The sequence below is a fragment of the Anomaloglossus baeobatrachus genome, unplaced genomic scaffold, assembly GCF_048569485.1.
Source record: "Anomaloglossus baeobatrachus isolate aAnoBae1 unplaced genomic scaffold, aAnoBae1.hap1 Scaffold_3888, whole genome shotgun sequence".
Classification (NCBI taxonomy): Eukaryota; Metazoa; Chordata; class Amphibia; order Anura; family Aromobatidae; genus Anomaloglossus; species Anomaloglossus baeobatrachus.
In genome coordinates, this window is record NW_027443228.1 from 21,580 (window position 1) to 44,814 (window position 23,235).

Here is a 23,235-nt window from a genome sequence, read left to right on the forward strand (position 1 = left end):
CCAAATGTACATAATGAAGGCTACAGAGAGATCCTCAAAAAATCCACTCTGATCCAATATGGTAAGTTATGAAGACTGTCAGCTGCGCGGTTCCGTTTTTCCTTGTGAGGCTCCGCCCACTCTTTCAATGTCAGTCATGCGGTCACGACTTGTGGAAATACGGTAAAATTAAAATTCCAGCAAAACTGAACAATCAGCGCTGTGTGGAATTATTTATATTGTAAAAAATAATAATAAAATGTAAGTTATAATAATAATGAAAATAAAAATTTGCCCTTTGGAAAAAAATAATAAATATAACAGTGTGAGCATCTAATAAATAAAAACATGAGATCATTCCAATTATAAATCTGATTCCAGCCCCTGCTGTAGAAACTGAACTGTGCTGTATGGAGAAAAGATCACAGAGATCATCAAAAAATCAACTCTGATCTAGTCACCTCACTGGTGAAGCAGCTAGAACGGAGTGGATAAAATGAGGTGACCAAAAACATGTGACTGCAGCGAGGCCTCAAGAAATCAACTCTGATCTAGTCACTTCAGCAGTGAGCCGGCTAGATCAGAGTTGAAAAAATGAGGACCACAAAAAACCCACTCTGATCTAGACACTTCAGTAGTGAGCCGGCTAAATCAGAGTGGAAAAAATGAGGCCTCAAAAAATCAACTCCGATATAGCCGGCTCACTACTGAAGCAGCTAGATCAGAGTTGATTTTTTGAGGACCACAAAAAATCAACTCTGATCTAGACGCAACCGTACAGTATGGGAGGATGCCTGGTCATGTGAGCGACTGACGAATGACGATCATTCAGGGATCACTTGCTCTGGCCTGCAGCTAAAAGTTGTGGCAGGCTAGAGCTGCAGATTACCTACACGCGCAGATTCCGGAAGCTGAAGGAGAGCACAGTATGTGAGCTCCACAGCGACTGCCTGTATAACGCCCAGGCAGCGCTACACAACCTCCTGCTCTCTACACATCTCCGCCCCGTGTGGTGATAGCCAATCAGAGGCTACGAGCTGCAGAATGTGATCCAATCCTAGCGGCTTACTCCTGAAGAACCAATCAGAAAGCTCGTGTACGCTTGCGGCCATAGCTAGCATCCAATCGCTCTGCGGGTCACCGTGACGCTCTCTCTGCTGTCCGCACTATCCGCTGCTCCGTCATGTCGGCGGTTCCGTGTTCGGCCGCCTCGTCCTCCGGGCCGGTACCGGGAATGTCCATGTTTCGGTGGCTGGAGGTGTTGGAGAAGGAGTTTGATAAGGCGTTCGTGGACGTTGACCTCTTGCTGGGCGAGATAGACCCGGACCAGGCCGACATCACGTATGAGGGCCGGCAGAAGATGACCAGTCTGAGCTCGTGCTTCGCTCAGCTGTGCCACAAAGCGCAGACCGTGAGCCAGATCAACCACAAGCTGGAGGTGAGTGCAGGCAGCCCCGCCCTGAGCAGCCCCTGTTGCTAGGGTAACACATTGCTTCCCGATGTGCGCTGCATACAGTGACTGAGCATTACTCATTATCCATGGAGAGCTTACAGGGAACCTCAGTCCTCTACATCTGCAAACCCTGAATATGTCTGCAGCCCTGTAAAAGGTGAGCAAGTCAATGTCTATGCTCCAGCAGCGAGAAATTGTGTAATGAGGTTGTGCATATATATATTAGTGTGTGTGTACATTAGTGGTGAGTGAGCACTACCATGTGCGGCTCCTCCAATACTCGAAACTAGCAGGGCGGACGACTTGAGCACCTGTGTATAATGGTCGGCCGACCTGCTCGTTTGGAGTATTGAGCAGCCGCGTATGGAAGTGCTCGCTCATCACTAGTGGATGTGCATGAGAATGTGACGGCGCACTTCCAACTCCTCTGCTGTATTCCCTGCCTACCACAGCTCTCCTCTAGGTGATTGACAGGACATTGTCTCCGATACACAGCAGGGTGTGCAGGCTGAGGAGCTGGAAGTGCGTCATCATGCCCCAATGCACTGCCATATATATATATACACACACTACATAAAGAACTTCCAACCACGATAATGGCATCAAACTGTTTAACCATTTAGGTGCTGCACAGACATATAAGTGGTTTGGAGGCGCAGAACTTTCTGCCACGTGTAGGCCCAGAAAAGTTGGTGCAAATCGCTTTACAGAACCCGGTCCATTGGCCAGGTCACTGATCTGTGGCAGCTGGATGGAAGTTTAGAGAACCGCATCTTCACAATTTACTCTTTTGATTCACCTGGTATGATGTCTGCTGTGTGACGCAGACATGATGTGCCGGCTGAACCAAAAAGCCACTAGAGGAGACTATAAGGACTCCCATTCCAGCAGGCACAGGTCACTGTAGTCAGTACTGCAAATTGATTAGCACCAACTCTAATGCCCACCCTCTAGTGGTACTGTAGATCTGCTATGGCTCTACTCTGCCCACCTTCTAGTGGTGCTGTAGATCTGCTGTGGCTCTACTCTGCCCACCCTCTATTGGTGCTGTAGATCTGTTGTGGCTCTACTCTGCCCACCCTCTAGTGGTGCTGTAGATCTGCTGTGGCTCTACTCTGCCCACCCTCTAGTGGTGCTGTAGATCTGCTGTGGCTCTACTCTGCCCACCCTCTAGTGGTACTGTAGATCTGCTGTGGCTCTACTCTGCCCACCCTCTAGCGATACTGTAGATCTGCTGTGGCTCTACTCTGCCCACCTTCTAGTGGTGCTGTAGATTTGTTGTGGCTCTACTCTGCCCACCCTCTAGTGGTACTGTAGATCTGCTGTGGCTCTACTCTGCCCACCTTCTAGTGGTACTGTAGATCTGCTGTGGCTCTACTCTGCCCACCCTCTAGTGGTACTGTAGATCTGCTGTGGCTCTACTCTGCCCACCCTCTAGTGGTACTGTAGATCTGCTGTGGCTCTACTCTGCCCACCCTCTAGTGGTACTGTAGATCTGCTGTGGCTCTACTCTGCCCACCCTCTAGTGGTACTGTAGATCTGCTGTGGCTCTACTCTGCCCACCCTCTAGTGGTACTGTAGATCTGCTGTGGCTCTACTCTGCCCACCCTCTAGTGATACTGTAGATCTGCTGTGGCTCTACTCTGCCCACCCTCTAGTGATACTGTAGATCTGCTGTGGCTCTACTCTGCCCACCCTCTAGTGATACTGTAGATCTGCTGTGGCTCTACTCTGCCCACCCTCTAGTGGTTCTGTAGATCCGCTGTGGCTCTACTCTGCCCATCCTCTAGCGGTACTGTAGATCTGCCCACCCTTTAGTGGTACTGTAGATCCGCTGTGGCTCTACTTTGCCCATCCTCTAGCGGTACTGTAGATCTGCTGTGGCTCTACTCTGCCCATCCTCTAGCGGTACTGTAGATCCACTGTGGGTCTACTTTGCCCACCCTCTAGCGGTACTATAGATCTGATGTGGCTCTACTCTGCTCACCCTTTAGTGGTGCTGTAGATCTGCTATGGCTCTAGTCTGCCCACCCCCTAGCGATACTGTAGATCTGCTATGGCTCTACTCTGCCCATCCTCTAGCGGTGCTGTAGATCTGCTGTGGCTCTACTCTGCCCACCCCCTAGCGATACTGTAGATCTGCTATGGCTCTACTCTGCACACCCTCTAGTGGTACTGTAGCTCTGCTGTGGCTCTACTCTGCCCACCCTCTAGCGATACTATAGATCTGCTGTGGCTCTACTTTGCCCACCCTCTAGTGGTGCTGTAGATCCGCTGTTGCTCTACTCTGCCGACCCTCCAGTGGTGCTGTAGATCCGCTATGGCTCTACTCTGCCCACCCTCTAGTGGTACTGTAGATCTGCAATAGCTCTACTCTTCCCATCCTCTAGCGGTACTGTAGATCTGCTGTGGCTCTACTCTGCTCACCCTTTAGTGGTACTGTAGATCTGCAATAGCTCTACTCTGCCCATACTCTAGCGGTACTGTAGATCTGCTGTGGCTCTACTCTGCTCACCCTTTAGTGGTACTGTAGATCTGCTGTGATGGATCCTATGGTTTTCTAGAGGCTCATTCCCAGTACTGGCACATGATCTGGATCAGAGCACACTGCACATGATGGTCTTTGATCAGGTAATTGATAAGACATAAGTACATGTTTTGTCCGGCTCAGAAAAGTGATATCCTTAGCTAGTAGTGTGACACCTTCATAGTGAAGATAGGTGATGCCTCTAGCAGGCAGACCACTCAACGATGAGAAACTGATCACTGCTCCTGTCTACCATTCATGGGGAATTCTGCTAATTCCCCTCCCTTCCCTCGTAATAGGCTGGAAACAGGACAAAACTAATGTGGTCATCCTCCTACCTCAGCATATTCTAAGCTGGCACCCTTTTAGTGACTTTCATGTGGCACTAAAGGGTGCCTACCCTTGTATTTAGCCAAAAAATAAATAAATAATTAACAAAAAAAAAACGACGTGAGGCCCCCCCATCTTTTGTAGCCAGCTAGGGTAAAGCAGACGGCTGCAGCCTGCAAACCACAGCTGGCAGCTTCACCTTGGCTGGTAATCCAAAACAGAGGGCACCCCACGCTGTTATTTTACATTAAATAAAAAATATTTGAAAACAAAAAACGTGGGGTCCCCCCCCAAATTGGATCACCAGCCAAGGTAAAGCAGACAGCTGTGGTCTGGTATTCTCAGACTAGGGAGGTCCACTGTTATTGGACACTCCTCAGCCGAAAAATAACAGCCTACAGCCGTCCCAGAAGTGGCGCATCCATTAGACGTGCCAATCCTGGTGCTTCGCCCCAGCTCATCTTGTTGCCCTGGTGCGGTGGCAAACGAGGTAATATATGGGGTTGGTGCCAGATGTGTAATGTCACCTGCCATCAAGCCCTGGGGTTAGTGATGTCACGCGTCTATCAGATACCTGACATCACCAACCCAGTCAGTAAGAAATAAAAAATAGACAAAAAAGTTTTATTTGAAAAAATACTCCCCAAAACATTCCCTCTTTCACCAATTTATTGAAAAGAACAATCAATTCCAGGTCCGGCGTAATCCAATAAGGGGGTCCCACGGCGATCTATACCATAGTCACTGTCCCAGTCAATGAAGAACAGAATGTTCCCCATTGGCTGGGAGAGTAATGCAGTGACCTGAGCTAACATCAATAGCTCAGCCCAGGTTACTGCAGGGGATGACGAGCGCTGCTGTTAGGAGGTTAGATGAGATCATTACCTGCTGTGATGATCTCCTGTATTGCTGATGTGTCAGCGCTGTCACTGCCTTCTATGCCCGCCGCGTTCTCAGCAGTATCGCGAGAGCCCGTGATGTCACCGCTAGTGACAGTCTCGGGCCGCCCGCGAGACGGGCATAGATGGCAGTGACAGCGGTGACGTCAGGAGGCAAGAGATCGTCACAGCAGGTAATGATCTCCTCTAACCTCCTGACAGCAGCGCTCACCATTCCCGCAGCTGCACTCACTGCTGTGTGTCAGTGTCTGCCTGCGCTGCAGCATAACAAGCTGCTGATACTGCGGGCAGACACTGACACGCTGCAGGGCAGGCATCCGCGGGGCTGGAGCGGGACACAGACAGCACGGGCACCTGGAGGTCACACGGAAGTGCTTCTGTGCGGCGTCCAGGGAGTGTGATGTGTGTGTTTACTCTGCTCCGCTTCCTCTTCTGTCATAATGACATCACTTCCTGCAAAACTGCAGGCAGCGATGAGCATTACCGCAGGTAAATCGTGGCTATACCGGGGGTATACCGCACATCATTTGCTACCCGCGATATACCCCCGGTATTTCGCGATTACATTACAGTGAATGGAGTGAAATTCCGGGGGTATACCGCAGGTACCTGCGGAAAAGAAGTGACATGCACATTTTCTCAAGAAATTCTTCAGAAAGAATTTTCTTGAGAAAAAAACGCAGTGTGCGCACAGCTATTTTCTTTTTTCCCATAGGTTTTGCTGGGAAGTGTCTGCAGGAAGATTACAAACATTTCTCAAGAAATTTCCGCAGCAAAACCGCGGGTAAAAACGCCTAGTGCGCACAGGGCCTTACTGTTCTTATTCATTCTTGTCTGGACTACTGCAACTCTTTACTGATCAGTCTCCCTCTAACCAAACTGTCTCCTTACCAATCTGTCCTGAGTGCGGCAGCCAAGGTCATATTTTTGTCCAACCGCTTCACCGATGTCTCTACTTTGAGCCAATCATTGCACTGGTTTCCCATCTATTGCAGGATACAATCCAAACTTATGTCTCACCCATAAACCCTACATCTCCTCCCTCATCTGTCTATCATCCTACCTGTGCCCTCCGTTCTGTAACTGATCTCAGACTCCAATCCTCCTTATTCCAAACCTTGCACTTCCATTTCCATGACTTCTCACGTGCTATGCCAGTGTTCTGGAACACAATACCCCAAACGATCCAACTAATATTATTTAGCCCCCATGTCTTTAAGGCTGGGTTCAGGCAGGATGTTTTTGGTGCATTTTTTTAGCATGGTTTTTGCCTTGGTTTTATGCAAATCCTCGCTAATAAGGCTGCTTTCACATCAGCATTTTTTTGAAGGACGTAAAAAAAAACAACGCATTTGACCGCTCTCGCTCGCGCTCTCTCCTCCCGATCACATGACTCCAATCTCCACCCATAAACTGCAAGTGAAAGGATCCTGTAAAATAACACTTGCGTTGCATGCGTTCAACACTGAATCAACAGGATCCAGTCACATGCTGTTTGTGTTTTTTGACGTCCATCAAAAAAACGCTGCCTTCACAGTCCCAGCAATGTCTGAGATTCCAGAAATCTCATGCACAGAGCACACAACACCTGTGGCTTTTTCCTGACTGTTTTGTCACCCTCCTTGGTTTTTTTTTTGCTGTGTTACGTGTTAAAAGAATGAACATGTCAATTCTTTTCAGTAGTTTTGCCTTGGTTTTTAGTGATGGACAAACTCACAGATACCCTTCGTAAATTCCGAGCCAGAACTGGGTTTTTTATTAACCCAGTTAGACCCGCTGATTTAGGGTATTTGGCTGGATGCCAGTCCCTATATAAGTCTATGGGGACCAGAATCTGGCACTTAAAAATATTGGTGGAAAGGATAGGGGGATTGGAGCAGGCATGTTACTTACAGAGGTTCCAGCGCGGCTGTAACTCCTGTCCTCTCCATCTACTTCCGGGGCCGCTCATTACCTTCATTGAATATTCACTGCTTTCCCCGCCTTCTGGTGTCTGTAATTAGCTGCAGTCAGACGCACCCTCATGCTGAGCGACAGCGTGTCTGACGCTTCCAAACACAGATGCTGGTGGGTGAGTATATTGTACAGTAAAAATAAATTTAAAAAAATAGCTGTAGGGTCCCTCCATCTTATGATACCTAGCACAGATACAGGCTACATCCCCCAGCAATGCGCTTATTTTGACAGAGTATCAAAATAAGAGGAGCCCCCCATTACTAATCTGTAAGTGAAAAGAAATAAACACAAACACCCAAAAAATCCTTTATTTGAAATAAAAGACAATAAAGCACCCTCTTTCTCCACTTAATAATTCCCAAAACACCCCTGCAGGTCTGGCGTAATCCACATGAGGTCCCACAACGATTCCAGCTCTGTTTTATCTGAACTTACATTGAGTGGCCGTAGAACAATGACCGCCCACTGTGAGGTTCAGGCAGAGACTGAGTGAGCCGCACAATCAGCGGTGACATCACTCAGGCTATTTGTGGTCACAGGTGGAGGACCGTGGGAACATCCAGCCTTGACCGCAAATCATCTGAGTGACGTCACCACTGATCGCGTGCTTGTTGGTAGTGTACAGTGGGGTTCTTGGCCGTGTCCTGTTGGGGGTCATTGCCCACATGGGTGAGTTGGCAGGCCTTCCATTCATTTAATTATTGTGTACTTTGATTAGCATTATTTCAAATGATTAACTCCGGGGAATAATTGACCTACCTCTCTGGGACCCTCTATCATTTACCTGCACCACCATTGACTGGGTGCACCAGCTTTTTCATCATCTCATATAGATATTTTTATGTCACTTTTTCTTCCAAAAATATATTTTTTTTGTAATTATTTTTTCTGCTTGTATATTTCAATGTTGACACAGTAAAAAAAAAAATAGTATTTTGAGCCAAAACGCCTCTTTTTGTTACTTTTGTCCAAACGCTCTTCTGTCTCTGTAAGGCCCAGCTGCCCTCTATGTTGGGACAGTCACCAATGTGGCCTTTCTGCGACTTGTCTCGGCCGGCTTATCGCCGCGTGTAGTACTGTGACCACATTCACAATCCTTACAACGCGGCTTTGGGGTTACTGAGCAGAATGCTTTATCTCTAGCTATAATTACTTGCTTCTCCAGAAATGTCCTGTTTCACATCAGTTATATACAAAAATGACGTTGAGATTGGAGTCTTTCAGAAGTGTGGGCCCAGTTTCTCATAACTCATTACTCTGTGTTTCTGGCACATTTCATTATTTCTTTTCATGTGTCTATAATGTAATTTATTGCTGTTTGATACGTCTTGCTTTGGAGCTGTCGGCAAAAAAAGTTATTTCTTTTACAGAAACTTTTTTTTTTTTTTATTCTAAATACCAAATAAATATTATGCCAAACTGCCATCTCTGGGAAGCACATCTGGATTCAATTTTAGTTGAGAGTGTAGGGGCAGATTAAGGATGACCAGACTAAAGCGGGCTTTACATGCTACGACATCGCTCAAGTGATCTCGTTGGGGTCAAGGAATTTGTGACGCACATCCGGTCGCTTTAGCGATGCCGTTGCGTATGACACCTATGAGCGATTTATTCATCGTCGCTAAAACGTGAAAAATCGCTCATCGGTGACATGGGGGTCCATTCTCAAATATCGTTACTGCAGCAGTAACGAAGTTGTTCCTCGTTCCTGCGTCAGCACACATCGCTCCGTGTGACACCGCAGGAACAAGGAACCTCACCTTACCTGCCTCCCGGCCACAAGGCGGAACGAAGGAGGTGGGCGGGATGTTACGTCCTGCTCATCTCCGCCCCTCTGCTTCTATTGGGCGGCCACTCAGTGACGTCGCTGTGACGCTGAAAGAACCGCCCCCTTAAAAAGGAGGTGGTTCGCCGGTCACAGCGACGTCGCAGGGAAGGTAAGTCCGTGTGACGGGTCCGGGCGATGTTGTGCGACACGGGCAGCGATTTGCCCGTGTCGCACAACCGATGGGGGCGGGTACACACGCTGGCGATATCGGTACCGATATCGCAGTGTGTAAAGCGTTCTTTAGGCTATGTGCGCACACTGCGTTTTTCGCGGCATTTTTGCGTGTTTTTTGGGTGCGTTTTTGGTCTTAAAACTGCATGACTTTGCTTTCCCAGCAAAGTCTATGAGTTTTCATTTTTGCTGTCTGCACAGTGCAGTTTTGTTTTAGGTGCGTTTTTTTTGTGGTGTCCACAAAGATGCAACGTGTCAATTATTTCTGCATTTCTGCCAGTGTTTTTCACTCGTGCAATGCATTGGAAAAAACGCAGCAACAAAAATGCGGCAAAAAAGCACAAAACCACATGCGGTTTTTATGCCTTTTTTTTTAGCCTCCTAAAACGCTGTATCTTTGTGGTCACAAAAAAAGGCAACGTGCGCACATAGCACAAGTGTACTCCCCCACCAAACCCCTTCCTAGTTGCCTAACAATTCATTGCAATTTGGGGGGGGTCATATGAGAGTTTACTTGCTGGTTCATGTACTGGGGTCATATGATGAACACAGGTGTGCATATGGGAGCCAATGAAAGAGTGGAGTACTATCTGCGCACTATGCATGCCAGACTTTTTTATTTTAAACCACACCCTAGACTACTACAAACTACACAGAGGCATCAGCCATGTAAATAAAGAATGACCCTATATCGCAAGGGGCAGCACTGTACATAAGGAAGACACTGTAGTAATGGACAGCACTGTAAATAAGGGAGGACAGTGTGATAATGTACAGCACTGTACATAAAGGAGGACACTGGTAATGAATGGCACTGTGCATAAAGGAGGGTACTGTGTAATGGATGGCACTCTAGATAAAGACATTGTAATAATGGAAGTAACTGTACATAAAGGAGGTCACTGTAGTAATGGATTGTACTGTATATAAGGGGAAAAAACTTTGAATTTAGACCATAGAATTGTACCATCTTGCCATTTATACCATGAAGTTCATCAACTTGCTCTTTCATGTAGATCGACCTAGCTATAGACTGATACAATGGAGTTTTATGAAGATAGGACACTTGTCAAGATGGAATGGTTAAGGGTACTTTCACACTTGCATTGTTTTCCTTCCGTCACAATCCACCCTTTTGGAAAACATAGACTTGTGTGTTTCCCATAGACTTCTATGGATGACGGTTTGTGCCAAAAGTACCTGCGTTGCTTCCGCTGGCCGACACTGAGTTGCTTCCGCCCAGCGGGAGGAATGCAGCGTGTAAGGTTTTTTTGAGCAGCGGAATCCTTAGGATTTCACTGCGCATGCTCTTTCTGGCTCCCTGCACCCGTAACCAAGGTAAATATCGGGTAACCAAGCAAAGTGCTTTACCCGATATTTACCCTGGCCACGTGTGCAGGGAGCCCGACACTTCCCCGCTCGGCTCCGCCCCCTCCCGCACTCCACTCCGCATTTGTGTGTGTGTGTGTGTGTGTGTGTGTGTATATATATATATATCTATATATATATCTATATATATATATCTATATATATATCTATATATCTATATATATATATATCTATCTCTATCTCTATCTCACCTGTCCTCAGCGCCATGGCCCCGCTCGGCTCCACCCACTGCACACATTCTCGGCGGCGCGCTGGGAGCGATCAGCTGATCGTTCACAATAGTCTGCCGCCGGTGAATCTATAAAAAAAAAAACTGATTCCGTTGTTTTGTATGATCCGTTGTGCCACTATATGCAACACATCCGTTGCATCCGTCACACAATGCAATGGATACCGTTCAACGCAAGTGTGAAACTAGCCTAAATCACATCTTGCTTTCCCATTTAGACTTCCTTTCAACTTTTCCCATTTAGACATTTCTTTAAGAAGATTTCCACTACCAGACGACTCCAGCTTAATAACTTCAGGAGCCGCATTGAAGTAAAAACATGTATACCCCTCTCCTGTAGTAATGCTGTGTTAGCAATGTCGGCAGTGCTCTTCCCAGAGAAGGACTTGCTGTGTCTGCTCATTATTTGCAGTCTTTACTATTTTGTCAGATAAGATGTCTGCTGTGACAGAATATGAATGAGCGTTGCTGGCTGCTCATTCCCTGCAGTCGGCACGTTACACAGCCAATCATTCTCCAGGAGGAGCAGTGCCGACCATAGCCGGGACAGCGCCGTTGCAGGAGGGCAGTATACATGTTTTTTTATTTTAATGTGGCTCCTGAAATGATTAAGCTGGTGTCGTCTAGTAGTGGCCATCTCCTTTAAAGGGAATCTGTCACCAGGTTTTTGTTACCTCATCTGAGAGCTGCATAATGTAGAGACCGAGACCCTGATTCCAGCGATGTGTCTCTTACATTTTGATAATCACGGTCTTCTCTGCTGTAGATCTAGCAGTTATACAGAGCTCATGAATATCCTGGACTATCTACAGCACGCCAAGTAGTCCTCTAATGATAATCTACTGCTAATTAATCAGTAAATTTATCACAATCACACTAAGCAGCCCGGTAAGTGACACATAACTGGAATCGGGGTCTTTGTTTCTACGTTATGCTGCTGTCAGATTAGGTGGCAGATTCCCTTTAAATTACCGAATACTGTTTGGCAAGTCACTGCTGAGATTTCATATAACTGAATAGGATAACTGAAGTGAGCACTAATATATATATATATGAGTGCAAGCCAAAAATACATACTATATATAAGAATAAGGCTGCACATCAAACTTAGATAATGGTATAATGCCTCAAGCATATGGAAAAATATTGGAATATACAATGAAAAATGCTACTTGCTAATTTGAACATGTGAATAATGAATTGCATACCTGCTATGAATATTAGGAAAAAGGAGATATTTAGCAATCGGATTGATCAATGTAACTGAGCCCCAAGGCCTCGTCAAGGCATATCTCTATATTGGGGTCCCTAGCTCTGTGACCCTAACTGTGTGTCATCTCATTGCAATTAAAAACTGCTATGGGTGGAGAGGGGTAACTAAGGACTTTCTTATATAGGAGATGGAAAAAACATGGCCGAAAGGGGCGGAGCTGTGTTCACATTCAGAAAAAAAACTACATATAACTGAATAGGATAACTGAAGTGAGCACTAATATATATATATATGAGTGCAAGCCAAAAATACATACTATATATAAGAATAAGGCTGCACATCAAACTTAGATAATGGTATAATGCCTCAAGCATATGGAAAAATATTGGAATATACAATGAAAAATGCTACTTGCTAATTTGAACATGTGAATAATGAATTGCATACCTGCTATGAATATTAGGAAAAAGGAGATATTTAGCAATCGCATTGATCAATGTAACTGAGCCCCAAGGCCTCGTCAAGGCATATCTCTATATTGGGGTCCCTAGCTCTGTGACCCTAACTGTGTGTCATCTCATTGCAATTAAAAACTGCTATGGGTGGAGAGGGGTAACTAAGGACTTCCTTATATAAGAAAGTCCTTAGTTACCCCTCTCCACCCATAGCAGTTTTTAATTGCAATGAGATGACACACAGTTAGGGTCACAGAGCTAGGGACCCCAATATAGAGATATGCCTTGACGAGGCCTTGGGGCTCAGTTACATTGATCAATGCGATTGCTAAATATCTCCTTTTTCCTAATATTCATAGCAGGTATGCAATTCATTATTCACATGTTCAAATTAGCAAGTAGCATTTTTCATTGTATATTCCAATATTTTTCCATATGCTTGAGGCATTATACCATTATCTAAGTTTGATGTGCAGCCTTATTCTTATATACTGCTGAGATTTCAATCACAGACCGGAGGCAGGCGGAGAGGCTGGGGAATCACAGATCGGGAGGAGAAAACCCAGCGTACAGCCTTACATCAGGGAGCGCTCGAATACACACTCTTCAAAAAGTTTCTTTACCTGGCCGGGACTAGCATAAAAACGCCAAAGATCTGCCCGACCATGAATTGCACAGAAGATTGTCATATTTCAAGCATGTTTATGCTAGAAGGCTGTCGTAACGGCTTGCTGATTTGGCCTTTTAGATTCTCTTGAGCCCATCTTTAGCAGGAGTGGCTGACATGAAGGATCAGAAGCACTTGGGTATCTGTGGGGGTCTAAGCACTGAAACCCCTACCAGTCAAAACTTTGGATAGGTCTATGGCATGGCAGAAGTTTCCTGAAAGCGCAGATACACATTACTGGTATTCCTATCTCACTAAGGCCGGATTCACAAAACCACTCAAAGTTTTTGAGCACAGAACGTTGTGTAGAGCGATCAATATGACGATCACTGCTAGGTTGACCCATCAATAACTCTCCTGACCACTAGCTGGTCAGGTCAGACCCCCAGCCATTATTTCTCTGGATGGTCTCCCTGAGATCAGTGATTGTTTTGTCTTGCTGGTCTACTAGACATTGCTCCCACTCAGCCAGAATCCTACTCTGCACTGATGAGGGGTAATACCCCGAAACAGCTGTCTGTGAATGGTTACCTGGCCTTGGTATTTCCCTGGTAATATCTTTAAACTCGTCAAAGAGTTGTATATTGACTAAAAGAGCCACTTAATATGGTGGTTATGGTGGTCTCCTGAAAAGAGCCAGGTCCTTCCCGGAGGGATATCTGGCTATTTTTCCGTGTCGACACTCCTAACAGAGGCTCCACGGACCTTTTTGATTTGCGTTATTGGGGCTGGAGAGAGTATGGGTCAGGAGACGTGCGGTTGGTCTGTTTATAGTGAAACCCAGGTAGGTGTATCTGACCTTAGAAGCGTCTCTAGCATGGATACTGGGGGGCAGACGCTACTAGTTAGAAGTCAGGAAGTTATTGAAGTCTGTCCTGCAGTGATTGTCTTCATTGTTCTTCACAATGTTTGTTTTTGTCTTTTGCTGCAAGAACTTTTCCCTCCCAACTGAAAGTAAAGGTGGTGTCACACACAGCGACAACGACGTCGCTGCTACGTCACCATTTTCTGTGACGTGGCAGCGACGTCCCATCGCTGTCGCTGTGTGTGACATCCAGCAACGAGCTGGCCCCTGCTGTGAGGTCGCCGGTCGTTGCTGAATGTCCAGCTTTATTTTTTGGTCGTTGCTCTCCCGCTGTGACACACACATCGCTGTATGTGACAGCGAGAGAGTGACGAAATGAAGCGAGCAGGGAGCAGGAGCCGGCGTCTGGCAGCCTGCAGTAAGCTGTAATCAAGGTAAACATCGGGTAACCAAGGGAAGCCCTTTCCTTGGTTACCCGATATTTACATTAGTTACTAGCACCGCCACTCTCACGCTGCCAGTGCCAGCTGCCTGCTCCATGCACTCCTAGCCAGAGTACACATCGGGTTAATTACCCGATGTGTACTCCAGCTACGTGAGCAGGGAGCCGGCACTGGCAGCGTGAGAGCACACCGCTTAGCGCTGGCTCCCTGCTTTCCTAGCCAGGGTACACATCGGGTTAATTATCTGATGTGTACTCTGGCTCCGGCAACGTGTGCAGGGAGCCAGCGGTGTGCTCTCACGCTGCCAGTGTCGGCTCCCTGCTCACGTAGCTGGAGTACACATCGGGTAATTAACCCGATGTGTACCCTGGCTAGGAGAGCAGGGAGCCAGCGCTAAGCGTGTGCGCTGGTAACCAAGGTAAATATCGGGTAATGGTTACCTGATATTTACCTTAGTTACCAAGTGCAGCATGGCTTCCACAGCGACGCGTGTCGTTATGATCGCTGCTGCGTCGCTGTGTTTGACAGCTAAGGAGCGATCATAACAGCGACTTACTAGGTCGCTGTTGCGTCACAGAAAATGGTGACGTAACAGCGACGTCGTTGTCGCTATGTGTGAACCCAGCTTAAGAAGTGGCTCTAATCCTAAATATCCACAATATGTCTATGGACGTCAATGAGGTATAGGGGGATCCTTTTGATGCTGTATTTCAGAGGTACAGAAGGACGCCATTTGATATGTGACACAATATCAGCAGCAGTAGTGTTGCGGTTGTTTTTCTTGTGCACTGTGTTGCAGACAGCAGTGAGCTGGGCCTCCACTTCACAGTGAACGTTCCGAGTTATTCATGGATATGTTGTCTCCTCTGAAATGTGATGTTCTTGTGGTCAGTCGTTTCCCTTTCAGGCAGCCGAGCTCTGCTGGGCAGGTTTTTCTTGAAGGTTAATGTTTTACATGGCTGTTTGAACACACCTAGGAGATAATCGTTCTCAGATCCAGTTCCTTGAGAAACTAAGTGGTTTTACAAAGAAGATACAGCACGTGCTCGCATTCTTCTAGTTGTTGCTTTTCCAATTTAGAAACTGTAATCCACATGTATTATGAAGATTTATATTGACAATTTTTTTATTTTTTTTCACTTTTTGCTAGAACCCAGTAACGTTACTGAAGATTTTAGTTTTAAAGGGAACCTGTCACGAGGTTGGCGCTAAATTAAGTATGGGCAGCATGAATCAGGCAATGGCTGTGTGATTGCAGCCTGGTGTGTTCATTTCTGTAATACTCCACTGTATCAGAGAAAACAGTTTGAAAAGCCATCCAGCGACCATTGGAGACCTGACTAGTCCGTCGTGACCCGTGGGCTGACTTCTCTCCACCCTGCTTCAGTTGATTGACAAGTCTCTCCCATGGATGGGACGGCTTCTCATTGTTCTACTTGATTGACAGTTGTCTCTAGTACATGGCTGAGATTTTGCAATCCACTTTAGCAGGACAGGGAGAGGAGAAGTTGGCCAAGGACCACATTGAACTAATAAGATGTCTCCTTCTGGTCCCTGGCCAGCTCTTTAAATGAAGTTTTCTTTGAAAGGCCGCAGTATTTGAGTAAAACATACCTGGCTGCAATCGGGCATCTGGACTGATTCATGCTGCTCGAGGCTCAGGCAGCATGAATCTAGGAAAAGGTTGCTGGTAGTGATGAGCGGGCAGTACCATGTTCAGGTACTCGTAACAAGCAATCGGACGCCTGGACAGGCTCAACTCGAGCATTATTCCAGGAACTCTACCATTATACTCAGTACACGAGTCATTCCCATCCGAGTGTCTGACTATTCCGGTACAACAACCGAGCACCGGAGCCTGGTAGAGCTCGCTCATCACCAGTCCTTGTAAAACCATTCACCAAATCAGAAAGGACAGATGTGTAATAAATAAGGGGACTTTAGATGATGGCATTCCTTTAAATGTCTGGCTTCTCTATTTATCTTCTCTATACACACACCAGTCAATTATGCGTTTGCCTCATTTTCCACTTTTTCAGTTATATCATCTTTCTATTAATCGAGATGAAGGGGTGTATACTAATATTTATTGGTAATCCTCTTCAATAAAAACAGACCCCCCCACCCCCACCACACACACAATTTTTATTTTTTCCCCATAGCAAATGGACAAAAATAACCTGTTTTCTGCAGCTAAAATGAGTTAAGAATTGACCATTTATTTTATTTTTTTTTCGACACAGAAAAGAAGACCTCATGTGCACAATTAGCATATTTTTTCCATTAATATGTAGGCTATGATCAGACAGTGGAGAATTTTGAAGCTGCGTCTGTCCCAAAATTCTCATAAAAGAGCTTAATGTACATCATCTCTCCACTTTATGGATTGATACGGCTTTCATCTGACATGGATCGTAATGTTTTTACAGTTAAAGGGAACCTGTCATCAGAAATTTAGCTATAAAGCTAAAAGTTCCCCCCTCTGCAGCTCCTGGGCTGCATTCTAGGAAGCTTCCTATAGTTCTTGTGGCACCTTTTATCCCAAAATAAACACTTTGTAAACTGGTACCTTTTCTTATGCAAATTTCTTAAATTTTCCATGGGGGCGGGCTGCCTGTGGTCCATTGCTGTCCTCCAGCAGATTTACGCCGCCCCCGAACGCTGATTTTGAAAGCTCAGGACGCCGCCCCTGGGTGCCCGTGGTCCCGCGCATGCGCTGTTCCACTGTAGTGGTGCCGTGCACGTGTGACCGCTGTGACGCTTTGCGCGGGCACGAGGTTATGGTGCCGCGTCTCCCCGTAACCTAAGCTCTCCTGCTCCGTCCGCTCCTCCCATCTATTTCCTGCTGCTGAGCAGGATGGGAAGGAGGGGACGTCCGGGCAGCAGGCCAGCGAGCGCTTGCGCATAACGCTGGAGTAATAGGGGAAATTGCGGTCACGAGGTTATGGGCGGCACTTACTGATGACACTAACAGCGCCGCCCATAACCTCGTGCCCGCGCAAAGCGTCACAGCGGTCACACGTGCACACAGTGCACGGCACCGCTACAGTGGAACAGCGCATGCGCGGGACCACGGGCACCCAGGGGCGGTGTCCTCAGCTTTCAAAATCAGCGTTCGGGGGCGGCGTAAATCTGCAGGAGGAACAGCAACGGACCACAGGCAGCCCGCCCCCATGGAAAATTTAAGAAATTTGCATAAGAAAAGGTACCAGTTTACAAAGTGTTTATTTTGGGATAAAAGGTGCCACAAAAACTATAGGAAGCTTCCTAGAATGCAGCCCAGGAGCTGCAGAGGGGGGAACTTTTAGCTTTATAGCTAAATTTCTGATGACAGGTTCCCTTTAAACACCAAAATCATATGTGGTGCCAAAATCTCCGCATAAGTGAAACGTTTTCTAGTCCGCTTGTCCGGAGCACTCACTAGATTTTCTATAAATAAGACATGCTGTTTCCTTCCAGTATCTCTTCATTTGGATACATATTAGAGAAATATTGGCATGTCCTTCCAGTTTAGCAGAGTCCTCCAATGGTGCCGAGTATGAGTGCTAGGCTCAGTTCCCATAATGTGTATTGGTGCATTTTTGATGGGGGAGATGTTGTGCATTAATAGTTACTAAACTTTTTTCTTTTTTTTTTTTTTTCAGCTGTGTTTTCTGTTTTTTTTCCTGCAGTTATTGCCTGTCTTTAGTATGTCCTGTTTTGGAAACATTCATGTTACTTAGCTTGTCACGTGCAGAGTACAGTGGAACCTTTGATTACGAGCATAATTGGTTCTCGGACTGTGCTCGTAAACCAAGGTACTCTTGTATCAAAGCAAATTTTTTTATAGGAAATAATTGAAATGCAGACAATTCATTCCATAACCAAAAAATATTTACTGTATTTATACAAACTTATTACAATAATATAATGTACTGTATTCATATAATATGACAGGGCACTAATACAAAATACTGTACAGTATAAAACAAATTAAACTGCACTTTAGCTCACAATAGAATTGTTGGTGTGCGAGAGGTACAGTATAAGCAATGTGCTGCACTGGATATCAATAAGAAAGTACAATATTGTATCTACAAATTAATAGACATGCTATATAGTATATACTGTACAATGTGTACACAGAGGGTAATCCAGCAACAAAGTCCAAGGGATATTAAAATCCAAAAATTTTATTAAATCAAATTAAAATCCATATAAAAAAAAGGTCCAAACAGGGTATAAACAACTGTCAGAGAGGATGCATTTCAGAGCATGTTTATGACTCTAATCACACTACTACTACCAGGAATCTATCTGGGGCATTACAGCATTTTTTTTCTAAACATGCTGGTAATATCGACACTTTGCAGGTGGTTGCTCTTGAGAAGGTTAGATAACCAAAGAGAGGAGGTAATTTGAAGGAATTATTATTACGCAGAGAAACATTTTGGATTTTTGCTATGGATACACGATCTCCTCTAGGCATGAACCGCAAGAGTGACTTGCATTTTATTTATTGAATGCATCTGTAAAAAATGTTTTTCCATTTTTTTTTTTTTTTTTTTGTTTTGGTGTTTTTTTTTTTTTTCTTTTCTTCCTTTATCCTGGCTTCTTTACTCTCCTCCCACTTCTGGCCTCACTGGGTTCGCAGCTTATTTTAATTAGTCCATTTCCATTCATTCAGTAGAGACTGACTAAGGCTATGTGCGCACGTTGCTTTTTACCTGCTTTTTACCTGCTTTTTTGCTGCTTTTTCTTCTGCGCTGTTTAATGCCAAAATGGATGTGTTCTTCTATTCAAGCAAAGTCTATGGGAATTTGGGTTTCTTGTTCACACTATGTTGTTCAAAATGCTGCCTTTTTGTGGCAGAACTTTGGTCAAAAACTCAGCTTTTCAAAGAAGCAACATGTCAATTGTTTTTGCCATTTGGGTTTTGCACTGCAAAGCTGAGTTTTTGACCAAAGTTCTGCCACAATAAGGCAGCATTTTGAACAACATAGTGTGAACAAGAAACCCAAATTCCCATAGACTTTGCTTGAATAGAAGAACACATCCATTTTGGCATTAAACAGCGCAGAAGAAAAAGCAGCAAAAAAGCAGGTAAAAAGCAGGTAAAAAGCAACGTGCGCACATACCCTAAGAGCCATTGGGTTCGAAATGCATCCTCTCTGACAGTTGTTTATACCCTGTTTGGACCTTTTTTTTTTTTTTTTTTTTTTTTTTTTTATATGGATTTTAATTTGATTTAATAAAATTTTTGGATTTTAATATCCCTTGGACTTTGTAGACAGAGGGTAATCCAGCAACAATCTAAATTGCCAGTATACCCTTTCCCTTGCATGAGTCCTGGATACGGTGACCCCTCCTTTGGCTACAGGTGAGCGGATACCAATCTTTCTTTTTGTCCCTGTACAATGTGTACAGTATACAGTACAAATGTACAGAAAGTTACCTCCAAAGTGGGTCAGAGCATGGTGAAAGGACGGAACCGGAAGCGTGCACCTATTGCAAATTATTGCTCTTAACACCTTCACGACCGGCCGATTTTTCGCTTTCCGTTTTTTTTTTTCGCCATTCTTTTTCTGAGAGATGTAACTTTTTTATTTTTCAGTCAATATGGTCATGTGAGGGCTCATTTTTTGCGGAACGAGCTGTACTTTTAAATGAAACCATCAGTTTTACCATATAATGTACTAGAAAACGGCAAAAAAATTCCAAATGCTGAAAAATTGCAATAAAAGTGCGATAGCACTATGGTTTTTGAGATATTTTATTCACTGTGTTCACTATATGGTAAAACTGATGTGTGGGTGTGATGCCTCAGGTCAGTGCGAGTTCGTAGACACCAAACATGTATAGGTTTACTTTTATATAAGGGGTTAAAAAAAATCGGAAGTTTGTCCGATAAAAGTGGCGCACGTTTTACACCATATTCCGTAACCCGTAGCGTTCTCATTTTTCAGGATCTATGGGTCAATGACTGCTTATTTTTTGCGTCTCGAGCTGACGTTTTTAACGGTACCATTTTTGCGCAGATGCTACGTTCTGATCGCCTCTTATTGCATTTTGCGCAAAAGTTGTGGCGACAAAAAACATCGTTTTGGCGTTTGGAATTTTTTTGCCCCTATGCCGTATACTGATCAGATTGATTGATTTTATATTTTGATAGATCGGGCGTTTCTGAACGCGGCGATACCAAATGTGTGTATATTTTTTATTTTTTTAACCCTTTAATTTTCAATGGGGCGAATGGGGGTGATTTGAACTTTTAGGTTTTTTTTTTAATTTTTTTTAATTTTTTAAAACTTTTTTTAACTTTTTTTTTTTAATTTTACTAGTCCCCCTAGGGGGCTATTGCGATCAGCAATCCGATCGCTCTGCAGTATCTGCTGATCACAGCTACAAGGCTGTAAACAGCAGATACGCTCTCTTTCTCTTTTGCTGTGTCCCCGGCACAGCGAAAGTGAAAGCAAGTCAGGTGTAGTACAGGAGTCATCACATGACCCTGTGCTACCATGACAACTATCGGGAGTCACGTGATCGCGTCACGTGACTTCCGGGATCGGGCGGTAAGTAAAACTTTACCGCGATCGCGCTTATAATGGCGCTGTCACATATTGACAGCGCCATATAAGGGGTTAATCGGCACGAGCAGATAACTATTCTGCTCGTGCCTAGCAGGCACCACATCTCCGCTGTGAAAATCAGCTGAGATGTGCGCCGATCGCGGCATGCTGCCGCCGCAGGACCGTGGGCAGTAACATTGTCATTTAGGACGTAATTTTACTGCGCAGTTGTTAAGGGGTTAAACCAAGTTACACATTTTTAGAAAGCTTTACTTGTCTTGCAAAACGTTCTCAAACTAAGTTACTCTTAATCCAAGGTTCCGCTGTACATGCATTTTTTTTTTTTTTTTTTACTGTGTTTTCTCATGGAGTTTTCATCTGTGAATTTTAGCTCGATCTATTCTTTGGGTAAAGTCCATATATAAAACGCTTATTTACCGCAAGAGAAATGAGCATGTTGCAGATTTCAGAATTGCACCGCAGGTCTGTTTCCGCTGCGTTAACAACAAACAAACACCACATTCTATAAATCCCATACACTGTGCTGAAACTGTAAGATGCTGTGTGTTTTTTGTTTTTTTTTTAATGTTTTCTTTGTACACAAACCTGCATAAAAAAAATGTACCAGATACTCATTGTGGAATCTTTTGAAAATGTTAAAAATAATCATTTCATTTTTTTGTTTTTTTTTTGTTTATTTGTGAAGGCCCAGCTTGTGGACATGAAATCTGAGCTGACAGAGACTCAAGCGGAGAAAGCAGTTTTGGAGAAAGAGGTTCATGATCAGCTGCTACAGCTCCATGCAGTCCAGCTGCAGTTACATGCCAAGACTGGTCAGAATGTGGACTCTGGGGCCATCAAAGCCAAATTGGTAAGTCCTATTGCCGTATTGTCAAATATACATGTAGCTGTGCTACTACAGGCTCAAGATCATTGTGGAGGTGGACAGGGGTCTGAGCCCCATAAATCCTACAACAATTGCCTGTCCCAATGAGCAACCATCAGTTAAAACTTTTAGACCACCCCTGTAAGGTAATAAGTGATTCCTTACTATGACATTGTTAAAGGGAATCTGTCACCAGGTTTTTGCCACCTCATCTGAGAGCAGCATAATGTAGAGACAGAGACCCTGATTCCAACGATATGTCACTTACTGAGATGTTCAAAAATCAATATTTTCTCTGCGGCAGATGTAGCGGTTATTTGAATACAGAGCTTTATAACCCCACCTCACCCCTGATTGGCAGCATTCAGTGTACATTGTATAAAGGCAGAAAGCTGCTAACCGGTGGTAAGAGCGGGGTTATAGAGCTCAGGAGTATGCTGGATTACCTGGGAGCACACTACAGTAAATAGTCCTCTAGTGATCATCTACTGCTGATAAAACAGTAATACTACACTTCTCAGCCCAGTAAGTGACACACCATTCATATTGGGGTCTCTGTATTTACATTATGCTGCTTTCAGATGAGGTGTAAAGGCCTGATGACAGATTCTCTTTTAAACCTCTAGATATTCTTATTTTGTAGCTCTTGCCTTTTGTAGATGTTAAGAGTTAGCTCTTATTTAATGTTGCAGCACGTATGCCATTTCCTTTTCTTATTACTCTGCTGTGTAACAGTAATGGCTCTTCTAATCCGATGTCTTTCTTCTTGCTCTAAGTCTGTCCCTAGCATGGAAGTATTGGTGAGTAATGCATGATTCTGTCACATCGTTCTTTCCATCATTTGAATGTAGTTTTCATAGTTGGACGTACTGTCGGTCAGTGGGGGTCCAGATCCAGAGACCATCGCTGAGGCCAGGAAACACTTCTGCAGGCAGCAGCGCTCATAGCTTCAATGACTGTGTGCACCGAGCGGTGTACCAGCTCACACGGAGTCTGAGCCGAGAAGCAATATGGAGCCTTTTATAGGGCCCGTACACTACTAGTCTTAAAAATCAACACTTTAACACCAGGGTGAGCCATTTTTGCAGGGGTGACAACAGGAGCTGACGCCGTATTGGTTTGGACTTTTTAGGGACATTTTCTGATGATAACCCGTGAACGCGGTGACAGAATAATAGCGGTTGCTATTATGAAACGTTCACCCAAGCGTGAATCTGAGTCCATTGTTTCTGTGATTCCAGATCCTTCCTATTCTTCGTGTACCAGGATCTGTTCACATCATGTAATGTACATTTGGCATAGAGCCGAGAAAAGCTCCCGTCAAACCTAGCCCAAGGCCACCATTTACTTTATGGAGGCAAAGCAAGCGCCATTTTCTTCAGCGCTCTATTGGGAGACCCAGACGATTGGGGTATAGCTACTGCCCTCCGGAGGCCACACAAAGCACTACACTAAAA

At 44.9% G+C, this 23,235-nt stretch overlaps 1 protein-coding gene across 1 annotated transcript; it reads left to right on the plus strand.

The window, feature by feature from the left end:
* The first annotated feature begins 1,040 nt into the window (after positions 1 to 1,040).
* Positions 1,041 to 22,593, plus strand: LOC142275913 (Golgi-associated PDZ and coiled-coil motif-containing protein-like). Its single transcript, XM_075332592.1, has 3 exons — positions 1,041 to 1,417; positions 21,599 to 21,763; positions 22,555 to 22,593. The coding sequence occupies exons 1-3, from the start codon at positions 1,163 to 1,165 to the stop codon at positions 22,591 to 22,593; spliced, it is 459 nt and encodes a 152-aa protein (XP_075188707.1). The 5' UTR covers positions 1,041 to 1,162.
* The last annotated feature ends 642 nt before the right edge of the window (positions 22,594 to 23,235 follow it).

Excerpts from the sequence above, each read along its gene's own strand:
- LOC142275913 (XM_075332592.1), top strand. The coding sequence starts at position 1,163 with ATGTCGGCGGTTCCGTGTTCGGCCGCCTCGTCCTCCGGGCCGGTACCG. Across the intron at positions 1,418-21,598 it reads AGATCAACCACAAGCTGGAG|GCCCAGCTTGTGGACATGAA; the intron begins GTGAGTGCAGGC and ends TTATTTGTGAAG. Across the intron at positions 21,764-22,554 it reads GGGCCATCAAAGCCAAATTG|TCTGTCCCTAGCATGGAAGT; the intron begins GTAAGTCCTATT and ends TCTTGCTCTAAG.